Source organism: Aptenodytes patagonicus, chromosome 25 (genome assembly GCF_965638725.1).
Source record: "Aptenodytes patagonicus chromosome 25, bAptPat1.pri.cur, whole genome shotgun sequence".
Classification (NCBI taxonomy): Eukaryota; Metazoa; Chordata; class Aves; order Sphenisciformes; family Spheniscidae; genus Aptenodytes; species Aptenodytes patagonicus.
This window is the reverse complement of record NC_134973.1, coordinates 3,239,658-3,265,920: the sequence shown is the minus strand read 5'-3', so window position 1 is coordinate 3,265,920 and position 26,263 is coordinate 3,239,658. Positions and strand designations below refer to the sequence as shown.

General features: G+C 39.8%; 1 protein-coding gene across 3 annotated transcripts in view; it reads right to left on the bottom strand.

Moving 5' to 3' along the window:
• The window catches only part of KDM4B (lysine demethylase 4B), a 94,165-nt gene that overhangs the window by 49,464 nt on the left and 18,438 nt on the right, over nucleotides 1-26,263 (bottom strand). For all 3 annotated transcript variants that reach the window (XM_076359645.1, XM_076359646.1, XM_076359647.1), the window contains exons 5-8: nucleotides 25,851-26,044; nucleotides 8,796-8,845; nucleotides 5,527-5,630; nucleotides 1,050-1,187 (exon numbers count right to left, since the gene is read on the bottom strand). In XM_076359645.1, coding sequence (XP_076215760.1) covers nucleotides 1,050-1,187; nucleotides 5,527-5,630; nucleotides 8,796-8,845; nucleotides 25,851-26,044 — 486 coding nt within the window. The remainder of the gene's footprint in view (nucleotides 1-1,049; nucleotides 1,188-5,526; nucleotides 5,631-8,795; nucleotides 8,846-25,850; nucleotides 26,045-26,263) is intronic.

Genomic DNA, 26,263 nt, shown 5'->3' with positions numbered 1-26,263 from the left:
AAAGGGAGCAGTCAAGGACCCCAGGATCCCAACGCTGAGATGAGAATGACGCCATTCAGTAATCATCTACCTTTTGCTACTCTCAGAATGTAAACCTTTGTAAAGGAAAAATGGACATCACTACATTGTTCCACAAATTGAGACACAGGTGTACTTGCAGCCCATTTTGAACAGAGTTGGTTTTGCCCAGAAGAAAGCATTAGGATGCATTACAAAAGTTACAGAGTCGAGCTGAGTTGATAGAAGAAAAGTAAGTGAAGGCGATGTTATAAATGCTATTCTAGAGCAAAAACTAAGTCTGCCTTTCTGGAAAGGAACATCTGAGGCAATTTTAAACTGCTACCCCATTGTAATAATTTCTCCTTTCCCCAAAGACTTGTGTGGAACTGAACCCTAATTTAAAAATTCACAGATCCTATTGCATCAGTTAAGCTGATCAGTTATACTTCACACTTCAAAACAAGAGAATGCAGCATGCGTGATGCCATGAAAACCGTCACTGACTTCAGAACTGTCAAAAGCAACAAAATATACAAGAAATTTGCCCTAATGAGAAATAGCCGCACAAAGCCATTCCAGCACAACTCTCCTCTTCAGACTTAACTGAGAGCTTTTGTACAGAGCATAGAGAAATTCAGATATTTTCAGAAGGTTATTACCGTAGTCTTATTAAAGCTTAAAAGTATTTCCAGCTTATTCCTTCCCCTTCAATGTGCACCTAATGAATTGTATTCAGTTATATCAGGCATCGTATTCACTGTGAAATGCAGTTTTAGATGCATCAGAAAACTAATCCTAACTTACTAGTCTCAAAACCACCTCTTCACAAGGCGTACGTAACATCTGGCATGTGAGAAAATCATTACTACGCCCTCAAAATGACACAAATTATCAACAGGCATAAAACAGCAACATGGCACGATGAAAGAGCACATTGTCAAAACAATGGCACTTTCCATTTTGTTCTTAAGATTAGTCTCCCACTCTCATTCCTTTGTATTTCATGAGCTAGTGGTTTTAAGTAACCCTTCATCCAAATAGACACCTACTTGGGTTGCCATTTTTCCATAGTCAATCCATCGCAAAGTGGCAAAGTTGGTAGACTCAGCACAGTTGAAGCCATGATTGAAGCCAGCATGGTAACCATAAGGAAATGTAATCATAAACTCTCCAGCTTCCTGGGTGATCTGAAAAACAAAAATAAAAGGAAGAGATACCCCACAGATCAGTTGACACAGCAGCTTGAGAACAGAGACCTATAAAAAAATTCACTGGTTATATCTCACTCTCTCAACTGGAGGGTAGGCAGAACGGTCATTGCCAACTCTTGGCTAAACCTAGAACAATTTCTTGTTAACTGCAGAAATACTGAAGTATTTCTATTAAGGAAAAAAGACAGTACAGTGGACGGAAGGGGTCACAAGATCTAAACTTTTTAGACTCTCAGGCTCCAGTTACAAAAAAGGCCTCAGGCTGCAGCATTCCAAAATATCAATAAATCTTTAGATTGTGATCACTTTAGCTCACGGTAAGTCCAAATCTACACTCCCACTACCATGCTAGTGGAGCCAAGGAAACCGGATTTCCCTCCTAACACGCACTCTGCATTGCAGGGTCCTACTGAAGTACATACTACCTTCACCGTACTTATTTCCCTACTCACATTACTCCTATTTGTTCACCCATAAGTCAAACAACCTAAAAATTACAGCCCACCATTTGTCTACTTAAGTAAAATTAAAACAACAATAAGCATTATGGAGATTATTAATATAAGGTTTAACAACTCTGCAGATTACAGCTGCAATCAGAGGCCAATCAATTTGCGATGCTTCTAGAAAATCCTCTTTTTAAATCTTATGCAGGGAAGACACTGGGGAAAAAAGCAATTTAATTCTTAGAGTATGGCACAGATCATAAGGGCAACTGGCAGTGATACAGCGCACTTGGAGCAATCCTTCCAGTCCAGCTTTCTAGCTTAGCAAGCATGTGACAGCACCTCCCTTCTACGGATTAGGAAAGAGGCAAAATTTGACCTTCCCTGTCTTTCCAACCCAGAAGTGCTGACAGACCTTTCATAGCAGTCACATGCCAAGCAACTCCATTTGGATTCCTTCCCACCAGCAGTAACTCACAACACAGCAGCTCAGAGCCCACAGAGATTTCAAAGAACTTACACTTACAAACACAAGGATGGGTCCAAATAGAAGATGTAAGCAGACAGAAATTAAAACATTTACCCACTTGGCTGGACTAACACCTAAACTTGCCGATGTTATTAACATTAGCAGAAGAATTAAAAAAAAGAGGGAGAATCAAAGCTGATATGATAATACAAGAAGCTTCTGCAGTATTTCTGGATGAGAGGAGCTGTACCCAGCTTCACGGACCATCCTCCCATCCAGCCCCCTCCATAAATCAGAGTGGTAGATTGCTAACTTCAGAAGACAGAAAGATTATGTTTCTGTCAGGAAATCTACATCCTGGTGTCTTCATTTCAAGCCCACAGTGTATGTCCTCCATGTCACTGCTGTCAACATTATCCCTACAATAAATTAGAAAGCACTCAAGATGATGGATAGGCCATGCAGAAAAGTAATAACTATTGAAGGAAAGCCAGCACAAACTGCCACTCACGGAGAAAGCCTAAATTTACTGACTTCTGCAAGCTCTTGAAGAATAAATGGAGAAATCAATAGGAGATTACAGAAATACACATTTTTAATTATTAAAAAGCTCTAGTATTGATCTGTTTCTTTTTTTGCAGAAGTAAATACCATTATAGAGATTTATAAATGCGTGACTATTCGCTTCATTGAAACCTGCCAAGAATTTAGATGAAGGGATCCTATCTCTGTTTCTAAAGAAAAATGGCACATGTTCACTGTTTCTGAATAACAGTGATCCTCCTTCAAAAGCTGCTATTTCAGGACAGGAGGTATTCAGATATAGGCTGCTCAGACTAAAGACATCTCCTCCTCCTTCTTACATTTAAAAACATCTTTCCAGTGAGTGCCATAGGGAAGAGAGAAGCTATCATAAAAAACACTTCCCTCCCACATTCTGTAAACCAGGATTAGGAATTATATTTAAGTAACATGTTAATAATCCCTCTTGCTTTAAAAAAGAAAGTTTGTTTTTGACAGTAATATTGTCCTCTATGTGTATGCTGGTCTCTCCTATTTTTTTGTAAAAAATAGGGAGACAAAGCCAGATTCTTAGCATTAAGATTTCTACATATACTCAGTATGAAGGAGACACCAGACATCAATCTGCAAAAAACCTTTATGTCACAAATCAAGAAATTCATAGTGGGAAGCCTAGCTAAGCAGGTAAAGACTTTTTACCAAGCAATAAATTAGAAACTCCGATATTTAAACCACTTTGTATCCCATCCCTATCACCATACAGCTCAGTGAAGCTGACTTGGGATAAGCTTGGAAGAAAAGTTTTCCTCTACCGCCTTTTTACAAACTTTTGCTTGGTTATTGATCAGAAATCAGTATATAATTACTAGTCAACGCCACTTTCCTCAGATGGAAAAGCAAACACACAGCGACGTTACTATTCTGGAGAAAAATATGCCCACCTACAACATTCAAACATTTGAAGTCCTGCAAGAATTTCCTTCACTTTCTGACCTCTGTCAGACGCAAGAGCCTAAACATGCTGCTTGAATGAAATGGCCGAAATTAATTCATTTTTCTTATTCTCCTCCATCCTGCAGGAGGACTGGATGTCACCGGAGGATCACATGGCAAACTTTGCTTAGAATTGCTTATGCGCACAAACAGGAACTTTTAAAATTACTATTTTCGGCTTCTTCTTTAGATAAGCAGTGAACACTTTTCAGGCTCTGTTCAGCCAATTATTGCACTACTTATGGCTTCCGGTTAAAACAGCTTCATAAGGAAAACACCGCAAGAAGTAGCAAGACACAGCGTTCAACTGATACTGAAGCAGAAAGAAGCATAAGAAGAAATCCTTAAACTTCACAGTTTAGGCCAATAAATAAAGATAAGGTCAGACAGATTTTTCAGGAGCTTGCAGTGGCTACAGGTTTTGTACTCTTTCCTGAATACGGTCGGGATAGAGAACGTCTTTTATCCTCTATCAAAAGTCATTTCTCAGAGGGGCACCTATGCATTAAACTGAGATGCCTCCCATATTCCAATCCACATATCCACTTTCCTGAAATTGGTAAAGTGAAAATCATTACCAAAAAATTCAGATCCCACAATTAGGTATTTTCATTATTATTTTCAACCATGTGTAGCAGGTAACCGTGTTTTCACACTTGGGAATTAGGTTCCACGGATAGAATTACAAGAAAAATGGTTTGTTGCTCTCTATGAACAATTTAATATCAACCATCATGTGCAAACTAGGCCAAGTCTAGCCACTGATGTTGAACCACATTGCTTCGTGCAAGTCTCCCCTGCACTGATGGCAAGCTCATCTGACAAGCCAGATGATCACACTTCAAATTTCATTCATCACAGCCTTCCACTAGGAAAAAATGAAACAGTCTCTGGAGCAGTAAATTGAATGAATTCATAGGTTTTATGCTATAAAAGAGCCAAGATCTTTTACTTCCATCTCAAAGAATCACCAGGCTCATCGAATAGGTGCTATACTTTGTCTCAGGTAGACTAACTCTAACAAAACCATGCTTTAAAAAAAAAAAAAAATTACCAGAACTCGAGAGTTCTTACTTAGAAAGATGGCCATAGCATCTACAGATGATGATGCAAAGGGGATGGGAAAGGATGAAATCAGTTTGAATCAGGCATTCTTTGACACTTCCCACTGGAGTTAAGAGCCCCGGTACCTCTAACTCAATTCCTTTTCCCACATCCAAAGGCAGGACATGCTGGCAGGACAGGCTCTGTGTGCCGGTAACACACAGCAGCAGTAGCTGTTTGATTCTGCACAGATACTAAATCCGTGGTAAGCATGCTTGGCTGAGGAGATTTACTTCTTGCCAGAAGACTAAGAATAAGCATATTAAAACAATCGTACCAAATAAACACGACCCTTTCATTTCAAATAAGAGGACTTAAGAGATTCATGGATCCTTACTGGCTTAGCGTAGAAAGAACACTTACACAACAGAGAACCAGCACGTCTAACTCCAGTTTTTGGTTCATACCGGATCCAGGGGAAAAAAGTCTGCGTTCAAGAATTACCAATGAGTTATGCTGCCTATTGATAAGCCACAGCATCTGTATTACAGTTTGCCCCTCTCTACCTGGAGAGACTCCCTAATTGACAAAGTTAGTTCTAGCAAAAGCTTTTATGAAGAGAAGCTCTTCACAGAAAGCATCTTAGCCAAACCACAAATCCTCATATACAGGCAGCCACCTGGTTTAAACCGATAGGGTACATTTAGCATAATAATGCATTTAGAAATTAAGCAAATTGCTCCCCAGCAGCTTGCAATGAATTGTTTCCTTAAAAGAGGGGTGCTGTGCTTTGTGCACCTCAACAACTTGCCAGTGTCTTCAATGCATCCTTTGTACATACCCGGTCAAAAGGAATGCCATACTTCTTCAAGATTGACGGCGAAATGAGGGTCATCTTGTGACGGAGGAAAGCATCACATCCCTGAGAGCTTCCTGGAAAAAATCCTGTAGAGACATTAAAAAGAGGAGTATCACTACAGGGATATTATATCTAATCCTTATTTAAGCAGAGACAAGCTGACAAAATGAAAACCTGCCCAAATACTTTATATAGATCAAAACAATAGGCATACAACTGAAGATGTCCCTAATTAGCACATCCTCATTGTTTAAAATATCAGATAAATTTTGTGATGAAAACTTGCATGTGGAGCATCTAAGTCTTCTATGTCTGGGAATAAGCAACTTGGCTAAAACCTCAGTAAAACCCTAGCAAATTAAGAAACAGAACCTGTCTGTCTCAAGTTTTGGCTAGTATCCTAAACCCTGAGCCATCCTTTTGCTGAATATGGACAAGGAAAAAGCGACAAGCATGCACCATCCACTCCAAACACTGCTATGTCCTTTTTATACCTTCTCTGATGGGCAGCTATATTGTTCCTGGGAAAGTAATACAACTCATAAGATTCCAGACCAATCTGCCCTACATACCACCCCCTAAAGGGAAAAAATAAGCACGTAGATGTTTATATTCAGTCAAAGGAAAGAAAGGAAACAAAACATATCCATCACAAGGCAGTGGAAGGAGGGACACTCGTTCACTGGCCACAGTGGTCACTAACAAGTCTGGCAGAGACAGTATGATCTGACCCAGGCAACACCTCAGCACTATGAAGTGTTAAGTTCTACCATAGCTACAAGATCCACGCTGAACTAGTAAAACAAATCACAAATAATTAAAAATACTAAAATTGTAGTAAAAACCAAACAAACCCCTTGATGTCGGCACTTCGCTCCCAGAAATGTCAGCTCAACCAACGTAACACCATTTTCTTCAAGACCACGTGTTCCACTCCAAGTGGGTGATTCAATAACAAATTGTGTTTATAGGCATTAAAAAACACCGCCATTTAGGAAAATAAATCACTCAAGCTCTGGAAACAAAACTAATTGATGAGACATAATGGAAGGGGTTTCAGAAAGTGAAAGGGATTACTGGATTCCAGGTTTTCTCACATTTTTGTACTAAAAGCATTTCAATTAAAATTATGACTGTCTGCTACCCAGTCTGTCGTCCCTCTCTGCAGTTCCTCTTTTTAATGCACAGTTTAAGTGGCTCTCATTAAAGCTACTAATAAAGAAGCACATTTTAAGTGATTAGCACCAATAACATGGCAACACATTAACATTCTCTCCATGGGCTCCATAGCTCTCCCAGTGAGCCCATTTACAGCTCAGCTATTCATTTTCCATATTAATTGCGCACTCATTTCTCCATAGTAAACTTCTTCATAGTATAGACCAGTGATGCATAGGACAGGGAGAATGCCCAAGCAGCAATACTGCTTCATTGTAGTTTCAAAACATTACCCATCCCAACTTCCAAAAGATACTAAGCAACAGAAAACTAAAATAAAGACGAGATCACTGATGATTCGTTTCTGGTTTAAACATTGCCTATCATCAATGTGTCTCAAAAATTGATCATCAGTAAAAATAAGTTACAAACAGCAAGAGACTTAGTATTACTTATGTCAGACTTTGGTGTGGTATTTCAGATTCTATAGAACACAGGTCATCTGGTTTTATTGACTTTTTAATAGATGAAAAAGTAACTTTTATAAAACCTGGCAAATGACTAAAACTGAACTGTAACTTTGAAATGCAACATTGCTGAGCAGCAATTTTCAATATTACTTGTATTTAGGGATCATGGCTCTCAGTGCACAGGAAAACAATACTACCATGCCCTAGGACATTTATACCCATTTAGTCTACATTTATCCTACACAACCAGTTGCTCCCTTCAACACCCTCCCCTTTTTTATTCAAGTATGAAACAGTCAATAGAACGTTAGACTATCGGCAAGAAATGCCATTACTATGAATTTGCCTACTTTCTGGAAAAACAGTATCTGAACGTTTTTTTATTTTGCCTCAGAATAGAGTCTTCCAGATTTTCCTGCCTGCTTCTGCTGCACTAACTTCAACAACAGATTTGAATCGTTAAAGTATGCCTCACTGAAGATGAAACGTGGATTTTGAGTTAATTATTCTGGGACAGGAGCTTTTTTTAGCTGGGCAGTGTTTAGAACATTTGCAAGTGAACGAAAATAGCAACAAAAACCAAACACAATATCAACAAATTAAAAAATATATACTGCAGTCAGACATCTTCCCTGAAGCTTCCAGCATTACCAACTGGAAATCAGCAGAAATGCCAAGGACAGGACGCTGAAGTCTGCACTTGCTGCTCGTGGTGGGGGCGGGTGGCTGCTTACTGGACGACCTTGGCAGGTAGTCAGGCAAGAACTCATACCCAAGGTTTTCAGCAGCTGAGGCTGGTGCTTTGTAAGGCCAAAAATTTACAGACAGCCTGGCACGAGGTAGAAGTTTATCACAGCTCGAGCTAGCCCTGCTCTTTATTTTCCCCACCCCCTTTTTCTTTTTTTAAAGATGGCCTCTATTGTACTGAAAAGATAAAGGAGGATGAGGCTAGAATAAAAGGAAAGCGACCAAATACAGTGTGTATCATTACAGACCGAACTGAAAACCCCACTAGCTATTCTCCGTGAATGCTGTTGCTGAATTTGTAAGCACTTTCCTACTTGACTGAAAGTAATCAATACTAATACTGTATATGTAACATTGATAGTGTAGGAAGAAAGAATAGTTCCTACCACCCTTTTTCCCTGCAGGACGTGTGTATGGGGGTATCAGAAGTCCCTCCAGGCTGCACTCCACACAACTGGAGCAACAGTTCTCACCTCACTGTGACAAACCTCATATTACACGCAGGGATGAATGATGGGTCTCTTATTAGACCCGTTTCCCAGACATGGAAGCATTTGGTCTCAATGCCTCAAAATTCAAGGTTTTTTCCTATCAATTTTAGTTAGGGTCACGGTGTGTCAGAAGACCGAGGCTTTGAGAAAACAGTTGCACTAGTAGGAAAATTCACTGACAAGTTTTCTGACTCTGAAGCTATTATACCAATGCAGCAGGTTCAACAAGCAGCTCTTGCAAGAATAAACTATAACAGCCAGTTCAATGTCAATTCTTTATCAATCCGTTTAAAAATCAAGGGTAGGATTCTCCCCTGGGATGTTTCAGTTTTCACTGAGAACACACCCATGTGTTTTTCCAAACACAGAAGGAAGCAAAGCTTACCTTTCGCCAGGCGTTCCAATCTCTTGCCATGTTCTGGAGGTATGGCATACCTAGGAGAAAGTTAACACAAAAGAAAAAAAATTAAAATCACACTATAACCTGAAAACAGTGAAAGAAAAAGGCTAGAAACAAATGTGGTCATAACTTTTAGCATACCACACCTACAATTAATGTCTGGAAATAAAATCAAAATTTTAGAAGTCTGGAAGGTATCAGTAACACATAATTATAATACATGGAAGAAAGCCAGTATTTTAATAAAAGCCCTTAGACATGTTATATGATGTGTGCTATTTTCCTGCTATTTTTTTTTAAACAGCATCACAGGACTTCACAAGGTAGAAGGAGAACGAAGAAGGCAAAGTGATGATACAGCACTGGAAAAAACAGAAATAAATCAGCACAGGGAACAGCAGGTACGTTTTCCACTGGAAAGATATCTGCAAAATAAAACCATGAGGCTGTGCTAAAGATTAACACGCAAGAAATTTTGGATGGGCTGAGAAGGTGTGAAGGAGGGTCTGTGTACATTGGCATATCTACAGCAAATGAAGATAAATTTTTCCAAAGAAAACTCCGTGCAAACCTTTTTTGTTTTATTCAAAGGGTATACGGAACAACTCCTACACTTTTTAAAGACAGTTTTGTATGATTAGGGGTAAAAAGAGTGCAAAAGAATTTGACTGAAATGGGTTTTTCTTCCACAAGTGCAAAGTATTGGACATAGTTCTGGAAAAACAATCAACTGCCTAAAGTCACACACAAGCCTAATTGCGATATTCTGCTGTGATCATTGGAAAACAGCAACAGTCCTACTTCTAAACCAGTTTTGCCACGTGAAGAGATAATATGCTAGGTTATAGAAAAAACGAAGACCGTTCATTTCTACCATTCAGAAGCCTTCCACTGAGCTCATTTGTGTGTGCAACCACTGATGACTGCTGCATACGTGCTCAGTCCGCTTCAGAAAGTTAAGAACAAGAAATTTCTGGTTTTTTACAGGCAATTTGGACACTTCAATGTGCTTTAATGCAATGCAGTCATTAGAAACAACTTGGAAAAAATTGCAAAAAAGCTACTAATAGTTGCAGAAACAGTGCTGTGTGTGATGTTTATTTTAAAAAAATCAGGAAAGTTTCAAATGGTTGGTTTTCTTCCCCAAAAGTTGTTAGTTACCTTACTGCTTTGAAGCCATACTACCTCAGTATTCACAGAAGCAAAAATCAGGCAATGAAGATTTTATGGGTTCAGGTTATAACGAGGTAACTAAATACCATGATACACTTAGACATGTTTAACATGATGACACACATAATAATGCCAATGGAATTTTGTAAATTATTGTTTACATACTGCACCAAATTAAATGTGGCTCTCATACCATTTTTTGTAACAGAGACTTTTGAAAATTTACATTTGTGAGAATGACATTTATTACCAGCTATAAGTTTTGTTCAATGTGAGTAATAAAAAATGCATTATTTTTGTTATTTCCAATAAAGATGTCAAAACCATCATGTCTCATTATAACAAGCTGAAAACAGGATATTGTAGCAGGCAACTGCACGATCTCAACAACAGGTAAACAGTATTGCTCTACTTATGATAGGATCTCTCAAAATACACCTGATTTTAGAGGACTTTCAGCCAGTCCCCTTGCTCAGCTTCTCAATTTTCAAGTCTAAAGTTTATCTACAATGTAAGGAGAAACAGACAGAAGTCATACCCGTATTGCTTTTGCACCAAACCAAAATTTACCTGTTGTGGTCTGGCAGGTTAGAAAGGATAACAAAGGACAGAAATCATACACAGGATGCTTCAAGATTTAGACATTAAGCCGATTTAAACTGATGGCTTAAAAAAAAAATCTAAGGGAAAACACTATGTAGCACCTAATCTTGTAAAATAATAAATATAGCAATAGGCTCCAAACACCCTCTGACCAAAGTTTGACAGTGCCTTAAATTGCATAATTATCAAACAATTCATTTGTCTGGGACAAAGCTAGTAGCTTTCATTTTACAAAGACCATTCATCACTTACATAAATGTGATAAAACTAATCCCGATCCAAAGCTCCTTTGTGGGATTAATGTCCCTTAAAACAGGGAAATGAGACATTCCATTCCTTCTGGGAAAAATGCTGAAGGATTGGGAAAGAACTAATTTATGGCTACAAGGCTGCCCATGATTAATGTAATATCCCCAGTCTACAATGCAACCTTCACTTAATTAGTGCCTGTAATTGGGAGTTGTAAAGATAAGATTAATTGAATCTTGAGGATGTTAAAAGTTTAATACATTGGAACATGGTTATTGTGTTATCGGAAACTGCAGACTGCAAAAAGCCAAGCTGAGCTTTAGAGAACAGTCCATGGAGAGACAAAGAAAAAGGACTTGCTTGGATAGAAACCAGCAAGAGAGGAGGAATTTCCAGCTTATAAAAAAGAACTATATGTAACAATATACAAATCAGAATACCCTACCACAGAACAGCCTCTTGGTAATAGCCAACTCCAATTTTAGAAATTAACTTTTTTGTTCAGGCCAGTCTTTTAGAAAGCAGAACTTATACATCCTTATACATTCATTCTTAGGAATTCACAAAATTAACCGCAGAAGAGAATTAAAAGCAGGTCAAATTCTGCTTTAAGTTACGCTCCCAAATCTGACTGATTTACACAAAGACAGGCAATAAAGAAAGAATTTGGGCTGTTATTTAAAACCAGTAACAGAAACAGAAGGCTTCTGCAAGTATTGCACAGATTGAGCTAGCTAGCTCAATCTAGACATAAAATGATTGATTACAAGGTAGAATAACAATGGAGGCGACATGGGAAGATTAGAAATTGCTGCAATCAAAGGAGTACTGTTATTGAGCATATAAACATCCACGAAGGGCTGGCTTTTGTGTACGACCTTATGGTACCATCCTCCTGCTTTCACTATGAAATATGGCCAGGGACTTGTTGGGGACAAAAATCCTTGACTGAGGGACCTGACAAAATACTGTCATTCAGTACGATTTGTTACCATCCCTCTTGCACCCACAGGCTGGGGCTCAGATTGACAGCAAAATATCTTTAATTCCAGAGACAACTGACAAGATTATGTATGGTAAAGCGTACCCAATAATTTCCTTTCCTATATGCATCACTATGAATACTTCTTTCATCAAACAGCATGGTTCTTTTTCCTTTAGTACCCCAGCCCAAATACTCAATGTAGTAGGTTTCCTCTGGAAAAATACCAAAACCAAAACCCACCCTACCAAAATCTTAAAAAATGGAGAAGGAAAAAAAAAAAAAAAAATCAAAACACACTTAAAGCTGCTTCCCTTCTCTGTCCCATTCAGATCATAGCACAAATGCATTCCACAAAGACAAGGGAAGAGAAGAAAAAACCTCAGAACAAGCAAAACACCACTTTGATATCAATTGGCGAAAATGGACTACGGTATCCATGAAAGATTTTGAATTGGGCTGTGTCAAGACTATCAGACTGAGAACTGTCTGATGCTTCACCCCTGTTGACAGAAGCAGTTTCATGACATCCCTCTGCCTGGTGAAAACTGAATTAGGAGTAGAGCAGGACTAACTTTGATCCAGCCTTGAGCAGACACTTCCTTTTAACCACAGCAAAGATGGCGCAAGGATTTTCCATTGCCCCAAACAACCTAAACTAAAGGGAAGTGGTGGTGGCAACATAAATATTTTAACAGCCCTGCTTAAGAACTGTCCTTTTATAGACTACTTCTGCTTCAGAGAAAACATCTGCAACAGCCGACAGAAAACACAACAGCGCCAAAAAAGCTGACCTTGAGCCACTGCTTCAAGTGCAGAATCTGTACCTTCTGGTTCAACCTGGTTCCCCAATAAAAGCGAAGTTACATAAATAGTGCTAAACCAGCAACTGTTTTAAGACATATCAAACTTCCAAGAAACTGGGCTTGAAAACAAACAGAGGGACGAATGCCTTCAGTATGTACTTCCAAGGGTCAGCCTTGCAGTGGTTGACCAAGACAAAGGGCCAAGCTTAACCTGAAAACCTGACACTCAGCAATTTGTAGGATTACAGCATGAATAATGTCTTGCTGCTTTGCCAGGGAACACAAGATTTACAGAACAAGGAAAAAAAAAAACTCGAGATAAAAAAAGTTATAGCTGTATGACTCAAATGTCATCTTACTCCGAAGTCAACAATCTGAAAGTAATATACTGATCCTTTTAAATTACCTTTTTCTACTCTTTCTACCAAAACAAAAGCAGGTCCCTGAAATGGATTAAGTATCACTTCTACAAATAGGGAACTTATTGTTCTACCCGAAAGACTTTCAGCTTCCAAACTTGTTTCACGAAACCTAATTCCAGCATTTCTGATCTCTACTTCCATGTAATTTTCTGAGTTCTTGAGTATCCTTCAAAACTGATTCTGACTGTAATTACCAGACATCAGGGTCACGGGTCCAGAAGGTATTTGCCCCAAAGCAACAGATGTGTTAGATAATCATTTCCCTACAGTGGTAGTTTCCTTTTGTTACCATAAGTTTAACTGGACAGTCCCCTTTTTATCCTTAACACAAAAGAAAGATCCTTCCTACTTGCCAAAAAGGATGTCATTAATAGTGTAATTTTCTTGGTGTTTTGTTTATTCCCCTGGAATGGCTTGATGGATGCGGATAATTATCAGACTATAAAAGCCAGCAAATGTGCTATTTTCTATCGCTCTAAATCATCAAACAAACAAAGTGTGAAACAGCATTTTTGAATACAATTTTCCCCTCTAATGGTTTAGAATTATTACCAGAAACAATGAAAATAAATAAGCAAATGTCTTGTGAGTTAAGAATTAAATGAGTGTGTCAGTAAAAAAGAGCAGACAGACCATCCTGGGATACAAGGACCAGTTTAGAAGCCATTAAGAGATGACATAACGGGGAATTCACTACAGCAGCAACAGTTTCCAGCATCAGGTGCTCTTCAGGGACTTTCCAGTCTAGCTCAGATTCTGTTCTCACCGCTGCTTCTTCAAAGGGCATGCAATTCAATTTTGTTTTCTCCTTGGCCACTGAAAGCTACTAAAAACTTTAACTATAACAAAGGCAATCCTCCACTGGTTTCTCTCCATTTAAGAAGAACTGTTCTCACCTGAAGCTACCACTAGCTTTGGCAGAGGACCAGACCATCCTGTCCCTTAGTTCAAACTCCCCCCAAAGCTTCCAAGACCTTTTCTTTCTACAGTTGTCACACATACACAAGAGTTTTTGATAGTTACACCACCTTGCCTCCCCACCTCATTACATGTCAGCCTCTCCTTGCACCAACACAGAGCAATTAGGCAGCGATTAGATTACTAAATCTCATGCACCCACTCTCTACTAGAGATTGGGCACCATGGGCAGGAGGAGGTTCAACCACAAGGCTTTGGAAATGTCACTTCAGTCCGATTCACGTGAGAAGGTAAGAAAGTTAATTTCACAGTGTCTGCACAAGGTCTGGCCAAACAGGCCCCACACAGTTTAACACACTATAATTACTGAAATAAGGAACAGAAACAAAAAGAGAACAGCACATTTAAAATGCCTAGGACCATGTGTCAAGCTGGGGGTTAGTTATCTGTCTTCAAAGCAGATTTAGTTGTGCCAAGAATACTGACCCTTTGAAGATTCAAATGCCAACCTACTCTCAGTCATGACAGGCAGAATAAAAAGCTATTATTTCAATCTCTATAAGACAAAGTGTGTCCATAAATGCATAATCTGAACCCTGACCTTCAACATCTTTAACTCCCATGACAGCAGCAATGCCTCCAAAGAAAACCCCTTAGTCTATCAAGAATATTTATCACCCAATAGAAGCCATTAAGAACCACCACTACCTACAGGGTAGTCCCTCGTTTGCAAAGTTCATATCCTGCTTCGAAGGCCTAATTTTTCCTCAAGGTAAAGTATTTATAATACTACATCTCCTAGCAGTGTCAAAGTAAAGTTCAGAGCAACTGAACTTTTTCCACACTATTTTTAAACTGTTCTGCAGCCTGCATGAAAAAAAAGGCATTTCAACAAGAAGAATGGATTGTTCCTTCGTCGATAGCGCTGTCATCTCCCTCCTTTTCATTGTCACCTTTACTTTCCTCCATGTTTAATCTCCCCCCCCAGTCTGTTAAAAGACAGAAATCAACTCCCTTTCTCCTTCTCCTCACCAATACCTGAGGTTACCCCACAGTGAATTTGCTCTAAGTATCCAGTTTCCCTTCTCAAGATCACCGTGTGGAAAGGAAAACCTCCGGCCTCCCTCATCTGTCCCCTTCTTTTGTGGCTCCTTTACATCAAGAATGCAAACACGTGCTCTGGAGATAAGATCACACACAGATCACAGAGCTCCTTGTTCCTAGGAAAAAACCTTTATCGAATGTCTGCAGTTTTATCTTTAATGGATCATTTTACAGGACAACAGATGATGGAATTCAGTATCTTTAACCAGCAGTGTCAATGATTTCAAATAATGACATTTTCATTGAAATACACATAGGGAAAAAGATAAACACAGAGGCTGGGGAGTATCTGCTCAAAGAGCCATAATAAGGAGTAAATAGGTAATGACAGAACAAGATTACAACCACACAAACACACCAAATCAACCTGTCTTCTAAAGCTCGGAGAAAAATGAGCTCTGCAGACAGCTGCTCAAATACAGTCCTTTGGGAACCAGCACAGGAAGAAAATCAGGACAAAACCTGCTCAGAAAGGGCCTGGGTAACAGTAAGCATTCTCAGCACTTACACCACAGGGCCAATGTCACTCGATAAGATCTCTTTTCCAAGCTCCTAGCTGCCTAATTATCAACCCCATTGCCAAGCACAATATGAAGAAATGGCAAGCAATTTTGCTGCTAACAGAACAGTAAGCATGATGAGAAACTTCCTCCTTCCCTTAAGAAACTCAAGTTTGTGCAATTGCAAACTCTCCATTTGTTTTCCAATAAGGATGGGCAGAATATCTCGGGTCACTCTGGAGCTGGGATCAAATCCTTATGGGTTGACCACTGGAAGATGAGAGTCAAATCTAACTTGTGCCAATCACATACTGCTAAAAGACTCTTTAACCCTTAAAGTTGCCATGAGCTAGAAATAGTGTTAAAGAGACATTAGTTTCAAGAAGTGACATTAGACAGCAGCTTTTGAAAATTCTGATTTTAAAGCAATATGAATTTTCAAGGGGTACACCCGAACTTGTAACTACAACATTTGCACAAAACAACTGAGCAACTGGCTACTTTCACAGTGTTTCACAAACCCAAAACTCAATGAATACAAAAAGGAGAATTTTCCAGAACTCAAATGCAATTTTTAAATACTATTTTAAAACAGAGAGTTTAATATGAACAACCATCTGCTCTTGGAAAGACTATCAATGTACCAGTCCAGTTAGCTTCATAGCAACAAACGCCAGGCACAAAGCACAAAATTACAAATCACATTGGAACAACTCTCCTTCCACACATACCAAATAAACCCATAGTCTGCTTCTGCATGCAGTGAATGAGCAGTATGAAGGGGGTATTTTACTAAGAAAAGGTGTTTTGGGAAAAACATTATGAAATCATTTATTCATTCAGTTTGGCCAAGAAGATAATTAGTATACAATTCAACAGAGATGAATGACTACAATGTTCATCCCCTTGCCATTCTCCGTTATTTGTTTTGAAAAACCTGTTCAACTCAGATTTATTTCCCAAACCTGGCAATCAGATTATTAATTACTGGTTGCTTTTTGTAGTGGATACTGTACAAATATAAAAAAAAGTGACGATTATGCTTCAAAGATCTTATATTCTAAAAAAATACCTCATTGCAAAGGTAACCAGGGGAGATCACAGATGTTCCTATCTTGCACCAACTGGCCTGTGAGAGCTGCCTCCTTTACTGGGCACAGGCACACGTACGCTCCTGCTCACTGCTTTTGGAAAAAAAATACGGATAATTGCCTACAGCAGAACAAAAGAAATCTGCTCACTAGTAATGAAAGGTATTTTTGGATTAGGAAACCCCTTGTGCTAGAGGTGCAGTGCCTCTACACACACACACTTTTCTTTTTTGAGGAAAAAAAAACTATTCCAAAGGTTTAATGCTTCTCATCCATCACGCTGCATTGTTTCAAACTACAGTTACTACTTTGAAGTTAGCGCCTATGCTCTTGTCAGCATCAAAGCTAGAAGTGTTAATAGCCAAGATTTGATAAAGATCAGTAACACAGTTTGTAAAGTTTCCTTTATTTCTTCTACTTGATCCCCTTTGTCATGTTGATTGGCCAGTTACAAATGAAGTGGATAGAAACACAGCATATATATTACTTAGAACATTAACTAGTTAACAATTGCACAGCACTCAGACGAGGCAGAGTGCTATTTAAGTATTGTCATTACTATAGGCTTCTGTTATTTTAAACTACACTTGTATTGCACTTGGCATCACCCAACGTCAATTTTCTCTGCTGAGTAAAGAAAAAATCCCTGCTGATTTCTGCCAATGCGTTAACAAAATGTGAATAAAGACAAAGCTCTGCAGTACCACCGTTGGTTCCTTCTGGTCTTTCCAACCCCTGCTTTCAGCGCCATGCCAAGCCAGAATTTGCAAGCTCATTCTCCCACAGGGCCCAAGTCAGATCAGACTGAAAGAGTTATATGAAGCATGGAAGCACATCTCCCTCCCATGTTGTCTCAGTGGCAGAGTGCACTGTTCAAAAGCCTCAGTTATTATAACCGATCTGTGATCCTGTCAGATTTCCATAGATCTTCATTTCAAATCAGGCCTGAGCTTTGAGCAGACACTTTCAAAACGCAAGAATGAGTTGCAGCAAGAGCCTTCTTGGATCAAAGACACGCTTCTCTCAATCCAGACTGGGACTACTGAGCTGTGATGAATTATTAGTGCTGGCAGCAGTACACGTATTAAACACTGTGTCAGTGGAGTAGGAGCCCACTTGAAGACACCGCTGTAAAAATGAGGATGTGATCACAGATCAGCATTACCATCTTCCAAGATCATTCTGGAAAGGTGCAGAGACGAACCATAGATCGGAAGGATCTCCACTTTGCTAGGTTAGGTACAACTACTCACAGATGAACCCCAACCTCTAAGAGTTTATAATTTCAACAAACTAACTAAACAGGCCCAGTAAAGATGGACATAAAATGCACAGACTGAAAACTAAAATGGCAGCAAAGTATGTACTAATCCCATGTCTTCTGCAGTGGATTTAGACAAGAATAAGAAACAGAAAGAGAAGAGGACTTTGGAGGGGGAAATACACATACAGAACAGAGCTGAGTGAAAGGAGGAAGGAGACTGAATGGGTACGGGCAGCCAGCTGGCTGGCTGGGTTCATTTCATCTGTTCTCTTACAGAGCAACAGTCCCTCCTCGGACAAGTTCTGTAGTTGATCCCATCAGTCCAAGAGTCTGGCTTGATCTTCATGGCATTTTCTCTCGAAGTTAGATGAGGGTGAATGAAGAAAGGCAACACGTGAGTCCTACCTCCCCAGAATATCGTGCCTCCTCTGCATTGCAAAAATTATCTTTTAAAAATCTCTCTACAATGGCATAATAAAACACAACAAAAATCTAAGTCTATTAAAAAGAAAAATCTCCACTATTCCAGTTGCAGGCACCTGATTGGGAAGATAATCCACATAACACAAGTCAGAGCTCATAACTCTCCATATAGTTTGGTTTGATGACTTAACCACATTAAAACCACTCCAGTTGCCCAAGACACAGTCTCTATACAATATGTCGATCCCTTGGATTTTTAAAGCAGACTATCAGCTAGCATCATTCCCTTTCTAATGAGATTTACATCATCCTTCACCCACAGCACCACCTCCAGGACGAACAGTACCCCTCAGACCTGAGGGGAGCCTGGAGGAAGGCTTGTTTGCATATTAGTAGTATAGGGTGGTTTGTATTGATTAACTAATGACTGCGGTATATGAAGCTTGAAAGGCTGTATTAATAACTCACTGCTGCACTGCTCTCATTTATCAGTGAATTACAGGGGGATGCAACTCTGCATCTCAATATATCACTCCTTTCATGAATCTCGGAGCAAATCAACATGCACACAGATTCTCAATGCAGAAAGCCTGTTCCAAAGCAGCTTTCACCTAACAGTTTTGGAAGAGGTAGGAGAGTGAAAAGCTGTTCTGCCTGGCCATACTTTATCTCACTTTCCTTTTATTTCTTTTAATGAATATCACTGTTCCTTCCTCTGTCCCTTTTATCAACAGAAAAGGGTCTTGCTTTGCCAAATCTGCCTGAGAGCAAATGGTGTTGCAGTTAATCTATAAATCAACCATCACCATAAATTCTACTCTTTCTCCATCCAAAACTGCAGAGCTGTAAAACAGATTACATGGGATAGCAGAGGCAGGAAGGAAATTTGTGAGCTGCAAGGAGCCCATCACGGCCAAATGGCCTTCCCCTGCCCCTCCTTTCTCCCCCCGCTCCTCCCCAACAAGCCTATAAATCTCTACTGTCAGGAGTGGAACACACAAACTGCAAATGTGTGCACACATTTAAGAGCAAGGCAACCCCACACACTTCACATGGAAGGCTGATGCAGACCTTGGGGATCGAGGGAGCGAAGGCTGCAGAATCTTCTTCTGAATTCCCTAACACCAAGAAATAGGAAAAGTAAAACTCAGGGAAAAAATATTCTCTGTATGGAGCAAAATAGGAAGCCATAGTGTAACAAATTCAGAGTCCTCAGTTCCCTCAAGGGCAAAATGCATATGAGATTCCAGCTAACCTGGCTTTAAGAAACCCACAGGATCTCCAGGGTGCAAGGGTTACCGAGATCCCAATAATCAAGACTTATAATCACATCTGATCAATTCAGCAATTCAACCGCCTTGTGCAATGGCCCCCTAAGGGAACGTAATAGTTAGAAGGCAATAAATGATGCAAGGGACAAGTGCCCTTCCCCCCTGCTGCCATACAACTCAGTATCAAACATTAAACCCAGCTGCTTTAAATGAGATTACATCAAGCTCGCAACAAACTGCAACATATGTGAGAGCGTGTTAAAGTAGAGGGATGGTGCAGAATACCACACGGGGAAATGGGGATAAGGACCCAGCATCCTGCACTGAAAACGATGAAGGAGAGAAGCTGGAAGAGTTCAGCTCCATGACCGTATTAGGTCATTTTCTTTCCCCATGATAGTTTTCCAGGGATTAACATTTTCTGTCGTGGGGGGAGAACAGGACAGCAGTTCTGACTAAGACAGCTGCAATACCCCCTAAGACAACAATGAAAAATAAAATCAGCAGTGAGATCCTCAGCACTTCGTATCTGCAGCTGCTTTAGTATATGCTTTTAGCTGAGAATAAAGAGGGCTCCTTTCACAAACCTCTCCCAGGGGAACAATCATGTCTTGCTTTAAATCTCCCCATCATATCACTGTTAGAAAATGTAAGGTTTCCCTATTGATGGTGGCATCAGTTACAGATACTGCAAATGTATTAAACTGTAGATGTTACAAGCAAGTCCTCCCATAGACTTTTTTCTCTCAATTCCTACAGACAGACTTACCCTACACAGGGAACCTCGCTAGACACCCAGAGGAAAGAAAGCAGAAATTCTAAAATACTTTAACCAACAAAGTTTTCAGGTAACTCTACTTTCAAGTAAGCAATCTTAATACTTTTACAAGACAGAATTCCAGAAGTGTTTTTTAAAATGTAATTGTATCTGTGACCAGTGCTTTCAATGAATCATATTATTTTAAAGTTCCTTTGGTAATTTGTCCTTAATTCCACATAAACTGCTGTTCTGGCATAAAGTGTACTCTGTGATATCAAAGTCAAACAGATTAGGCATGATCCACTTTCAGCAAGGGAATGTTTTGGAGAGGAGACCATATAACTTAAAAGCTAAAGCTGGCTCCCTATTTTAATTAAAGGGGATTAAACATCCAACATGATAAGGAAACAGGGACATTTTATAAAAATCAATTACCATCCTCAGTGTCACTCTGGTTCAACACCTGCAGTTTCTGAGAGAAAGAATACAGTGTAACATACCATTAGTACTTACAGAAGGTATATTAAATATTGTTGCTATACAGCAAGATAAGTCACAAAATATCTGAGAAAAATAACCTTATTACCCAGTCAGGTGCTACAGTGTTGACAAAACAAGATAGAGACATTACACCTCCAAAGCGTATCCATCAAATTCACATTATTGAGATTTAAAGTTTCCTTCGGCACTTCCGTACCACAGGAAGACCTCAAGGTGGGTATTGCACATTTTTAGAGAGAAGAAACAAAGCGATGGCGGAGTATCGCAGTGTTTAAAAATACGCTTTTGAAATTGCAAGGGCTGAGATGCATACATTCCTCAATAAAATGCCATAATAACCATGAAGTATGAGGCTTGGCATTCAGTTTTGTTGCTTCTGTCATTATAAAAATCAGTCTTCTGTTAGCATCGTTTGACAATATGCTCTATTTTAGATCTCAGCATATGAATGTATAAGGTAATTATACATAATATGTATAATTGATACAGTAAAAACTCCTACCACAAGAGGTTTAATATAGGGCTGCAAATGAAATACATTCAAACTTTTGAAAAAAACTGAAGACAGACTATGAAAAGGTTGTAATTAAACTACTAATGGGAAAGGGACATTTTATTGTAATTTGAGAAACAAGCAAGCAAGAGACTCAATCTGGCAGCTCCCTGCCTGAGAAGCTTAACGTGAAGTTACACAACAGCTCCCAATTCCTGGTATGTTTGATGGAAAGTGCCCACACCTTCCATGCTACCTCTTCAGCCTGTCAGACTGATTTTCCAGTTAAAAACAACAACAGTGTGACTACAATGTAGACCAGATGCATACGCCTGAGAAACAGCGCATCAGAAAAGATTATCATCTTCGATACGAGGCAAGTATAACCCGAAAGGGGCAATACGGGTATCTTTGCAGCAGCAACCATTATGGCTAAAGACATGTAACAGTGCTCATTCTTCTTGGTACAACAAGACAGAATTTAAGAAATAAATGCATTGCAATCTACAGGCATGGATAAATCTAACGAGACTGGAAGCAGAAAAAAAGCTGTCTTCCATTACCCCCTTTCCTCTCCCTCATCACTGGATGACCCTTTACTGCTCAAGTACTTCACTTAGCGCTGAACAGTTTTTTAACCTGCATCCCCAGCGACACAACTCTGTGTAGACAACTCACATTGCTGCAGCCTGTTCTACTCTGCTTGTGGAAACAGTACCAGAACGTGCTGGCAGCAGGACTTCTCTGCAGTGACAGAGACACACATTAATCAAGGAGTTGTATGACCAAGCAGATGCTCATTAGGTTGTACAAAGAAGCCATCTTCAGTTGTTGAGCCACAGACATTTATTTTAACTGTAATTCCAACGGTCCCCAAAGCACCTGTTTTGTAAGAGGTATAACCCAAAATTCCAAAGACAGAAATGAAAGACACATACGAAATCATACTTCAGTAACTATCCTCCCTGACCCATGAGACAGATTCTCAGCTTATCTTTGTCTACTGAGGTGGCTTCTCATGGTCTGAACATATCATCCAGACTTCCCTGAGAAGGTGCTTCACCCCTTCCACAGCAAATAAACAGAGATGTCTTATAGAACCCACTTGAATGAGGTCTGGGAGGCAACCTCAATCGGCCCGATTCCTTTCACACCTTGCCGTCACAAGGAAACAGAGCTGGTGGCTTCTCACCACTCCTACGCGCTACCCTGCAAAGCAGGGCTTTGGTTGCACAGCCTGGATTAAAGTAGCCTAAGATAATTTATGAGAGACATGAAGAAAGAGTTACGGTTTTTAACAGACAATTTTGAAGCAGAATACTACCAATATACAGAGTCCTTGGTTTCACTATATAAATATCTCTGACAGCCAAACAATAACTCTGCCTCTTATTTTAGAGCTCAACCCCAAACTGGTAGACTTCGTAACTCTCCACACTCCTGCTATTCCCCGAGGTGCTTCTAAGATGATCACTGTCAGAGTCAAAGAGTCTATAAAAAGGATGAAGGAAGCTGGGAAATTTCCACAGAGGTGGTGCCAGAAAAACAGAACTAACATTTTAGCCATCTTTGAGCAAAGCCAGGCTGCACCACTGGAATTTCATCACTGAAGCCCAAGAGCTCCCCCAACTGAGCTCTGGGATGACTGCAATCACAACCAGAAAACGGGCGATTGCTCAGGTACCTGGAAAATTCCAGGTCTCCTCAAAGGGTTATTCGGATTTACTCCTCAGAAGCCAATGCTTGTTCACAGAAGGGCTTGAGAACTCATTAACAGAAGCTGTCATAGTGAAGAACAAGGAAGAAATTACTTGGGCAAGTGGCAGACTCTTGCCTTATGCTTAAGGGAACAGCAGAGAGGCCTGCCAAACCAGCAGTGGCATCCTGTCACAACACATCGAGTTTTGTGTTACACACTGTCATCTATATAAGAAAACTCAGTTGAATGGGAAAACGTTTTGCCCAAAACATGGTCTCTGTCCTCAAAATTCTCATTTTCCTCCAGCCATGTAAGGTTTATAGAACTAGTTACTATAAAAGAACTATACAAACACAGAATGGCTGGATAAAAATCTTCCCCTCCTCTTTAAGTGGGGTAAAAGTACCTTTAAAAAAAAAAAAAAAAAAAAGAAAAAACACCGAAAACCAATGAGGTGCAGTGCATGTTCCTGCTTTGATTTTTACCCAGCAACACCTAAGCTCCTTTACAAGAAGATTTTAGGATTTCTCTTCTCTATTCCAATTATAAGCAGTAGCGACTGAACTCTTCAACAACTGAAATCCCTCTTAAGGGAATATGAGGTGTTCCCCAGCATCTCCCCAAAATCCTCAGAAGATTAGACAGAAATAAAAGCTACCAAGAACTTTTAAGATCCGGTATTTGCCAGATACAGTTTTCCATCTACAATTTCCACTTCTTTCTGATTCTTAACCTCTCCACACAAACATGCGACACAAATGTGTTTCGGGTTTTACTGTTTGGAGGTTTGTTTTGTTTGTTTCTCTACTATACAATCCGTATTTGCCACAGAAACAACAGCAAATGTAAGGACATAAGGAAAACCCACTGTTTAGTAAAGATGAGGCAAGAGCTTCATGCAATGAGTTTATCATCCTTATGATATACACCATATGTGGATATCCACGTACTCTATCTACAATACTCAAAAAAAAAACCAAACTAAAAAAAAAAACCCAACCAAAACAAAAAAAAAGACAACCAAACAACAGCATAAAGCTCCTAAGATGCATGCAAGAAGAAAAACAGTTTAGGCTGGGCTACAAATACTTCGTGTATACTTCATTGCACATCTGTTCTCTACCTTTTGCTCACAACGTGAGAGTTTGTGGAACAGCCATTATTGTCACACTGTAACCAGCTTCTCTTTTCAAGGTAATCTGTTCTTATTTCTACTTTTTGAAGTAGATAACCCTCTATTCTGGGCTCAGAACAAAAAGCAAGCAAAAGACACATGAGGCAGAACTGATTAACACACAGGCAGGAAAGGAGCGGTCAGAGACAGCCACGATCGCATGACCCTAACGCAAACCTCAGGTCAGTTGCTCGTACAACTCTTAGAGCAGCCAACTCTTGCGTGCTGACATGCTGAAACCGCCACGCCAGAGAAGACACCGGCTTTGCTGGCGGTCACCGCGCCGTATGGGCAAAGGAGAGCGCGTGCTTCTCGTGTGCTGGTGGCACCACCTACTGGAGATGGGGACCGAATAAAACCGGTTTTGATGAACTGCTGCTGAAGATGAAAGAAAAAATCAACAGCATCTAAAATGAGAGCGTGTCACATTTCATTCCTAATCCAGAGATATGTTTCTTGAGATCAGGCTTGTTTAACAGAGGTATCATAAGAGATTCTGTGAAATCCTTGTGCATCTGCCTGAAAGAGGGAGACTAAGAATCAGGTATGCTGGGGAAACAGATTTTCTGACACGTTGGAAAGATTTTTAAAATTTACATTAAGACTATAGCTGAACGTTACAGATTCAGCCCCTCCTTCCACTCCTTTTCAAGACTGTAAACGAACACTGCATCCATTCATTACAGCCTCTTTGCTGTTGGTAGCTTTTATATGCCCACAGGCACTAACAGCCTGGAGATACTTGGTGTCACTGGGGACTCATATTGCAGAGACATGGGAGGATCCTGTCTGCCACTGCCAGGGCAAAATGACACCAGCTTCACAGTGACATTTAGGCTCTAATTTGCACGCAAATGTCAATATTTATTAGTCACATCAAGATCTTCAGTAAAGCTCTTCTGGGTTGCTAAGTCTCTCTAGTTATACTTTTAAATAGGAGGCTTGAGAAAAAAAGAAGACAGACTGGTTCTTGGTAACATATTCCAGATTTCCTAGCTTCTTAATTTCATCCTTATCTATTGATTATTTTTGTGGAAAGTTATTTCCAACCAGTCTATGCAATCAACAGTGTTGAAAAATGCGTATCGTTGTTCTAAGAACTGACGATGAAAAAGTAACCCTTTGACCTACCTTGTCCCTAGAGTCATAAGCATATTTACACATTTAAATAATGGAAATCTTAAAGTAACAGATGTTCCCTGCCTACAGCACAATGCAAGAACAACAGTCTGTCACTATTAAAGTGCATCTGAAGCATCCACACATTCCCATCACCATTTGCTCTCCCACATTAGTGGGAGTGCTCTCCTGTGCATTAGTTTCCAAAAAGCCCCAAGTGCTGAAATCTGTTTTTACTTGTGACGTCAACAAGTCTCCCTAATTCTGCTACTTTTCTAGAAAGTCAGGAATTGGGCCTCTGAACAAGACAGCATGAAAAAAAGTAAAACTGGCTTTCAAATGTAGGGTAGGAGAGGGGGAAAAAAGGGGAAGTGAGAGACTAAGTAGGCCTAATGGAATTAGGTAGATCTGCAGAAAAGGGTATTGCAGCGGTCTCTAAGTGAGGGCAAAGGTACGCAGCCACTACCTGTTCGTACTCTATCACTTACCAGGATTTTGGCTCCCCAAAATGCAAGTAGTTGATACTGTAGAGATCCATGTCCTCTGTATGCCAAGCAAATGTTGTCTTCCACATCCCAAAGTAGAGGTAGGGAGTGTTTACACCTTCTATGATAATGCCACACTCATGTTCCACCATGTCTAAGAGGGTGTTCAGATTGCCAATATTCCATTCTTCCACATCCTGTAATTCAAAAGAAATGTTTTGTACTGGAACATATCAGGACTTGCTAAGCAGAATAATAGTGCACAGCTTCCCTTCAATGCCTTAAAATGTGGATATCCTAGTGTTACCTGCATTAATTGAATTCCACCTGCTTCCAGGAAGCTTACTTTTAGTGTTCATCAATAACCGTGAAAAGGATGCATTACCACTGCTTTGTGGCAAAGGGACTGATGACTA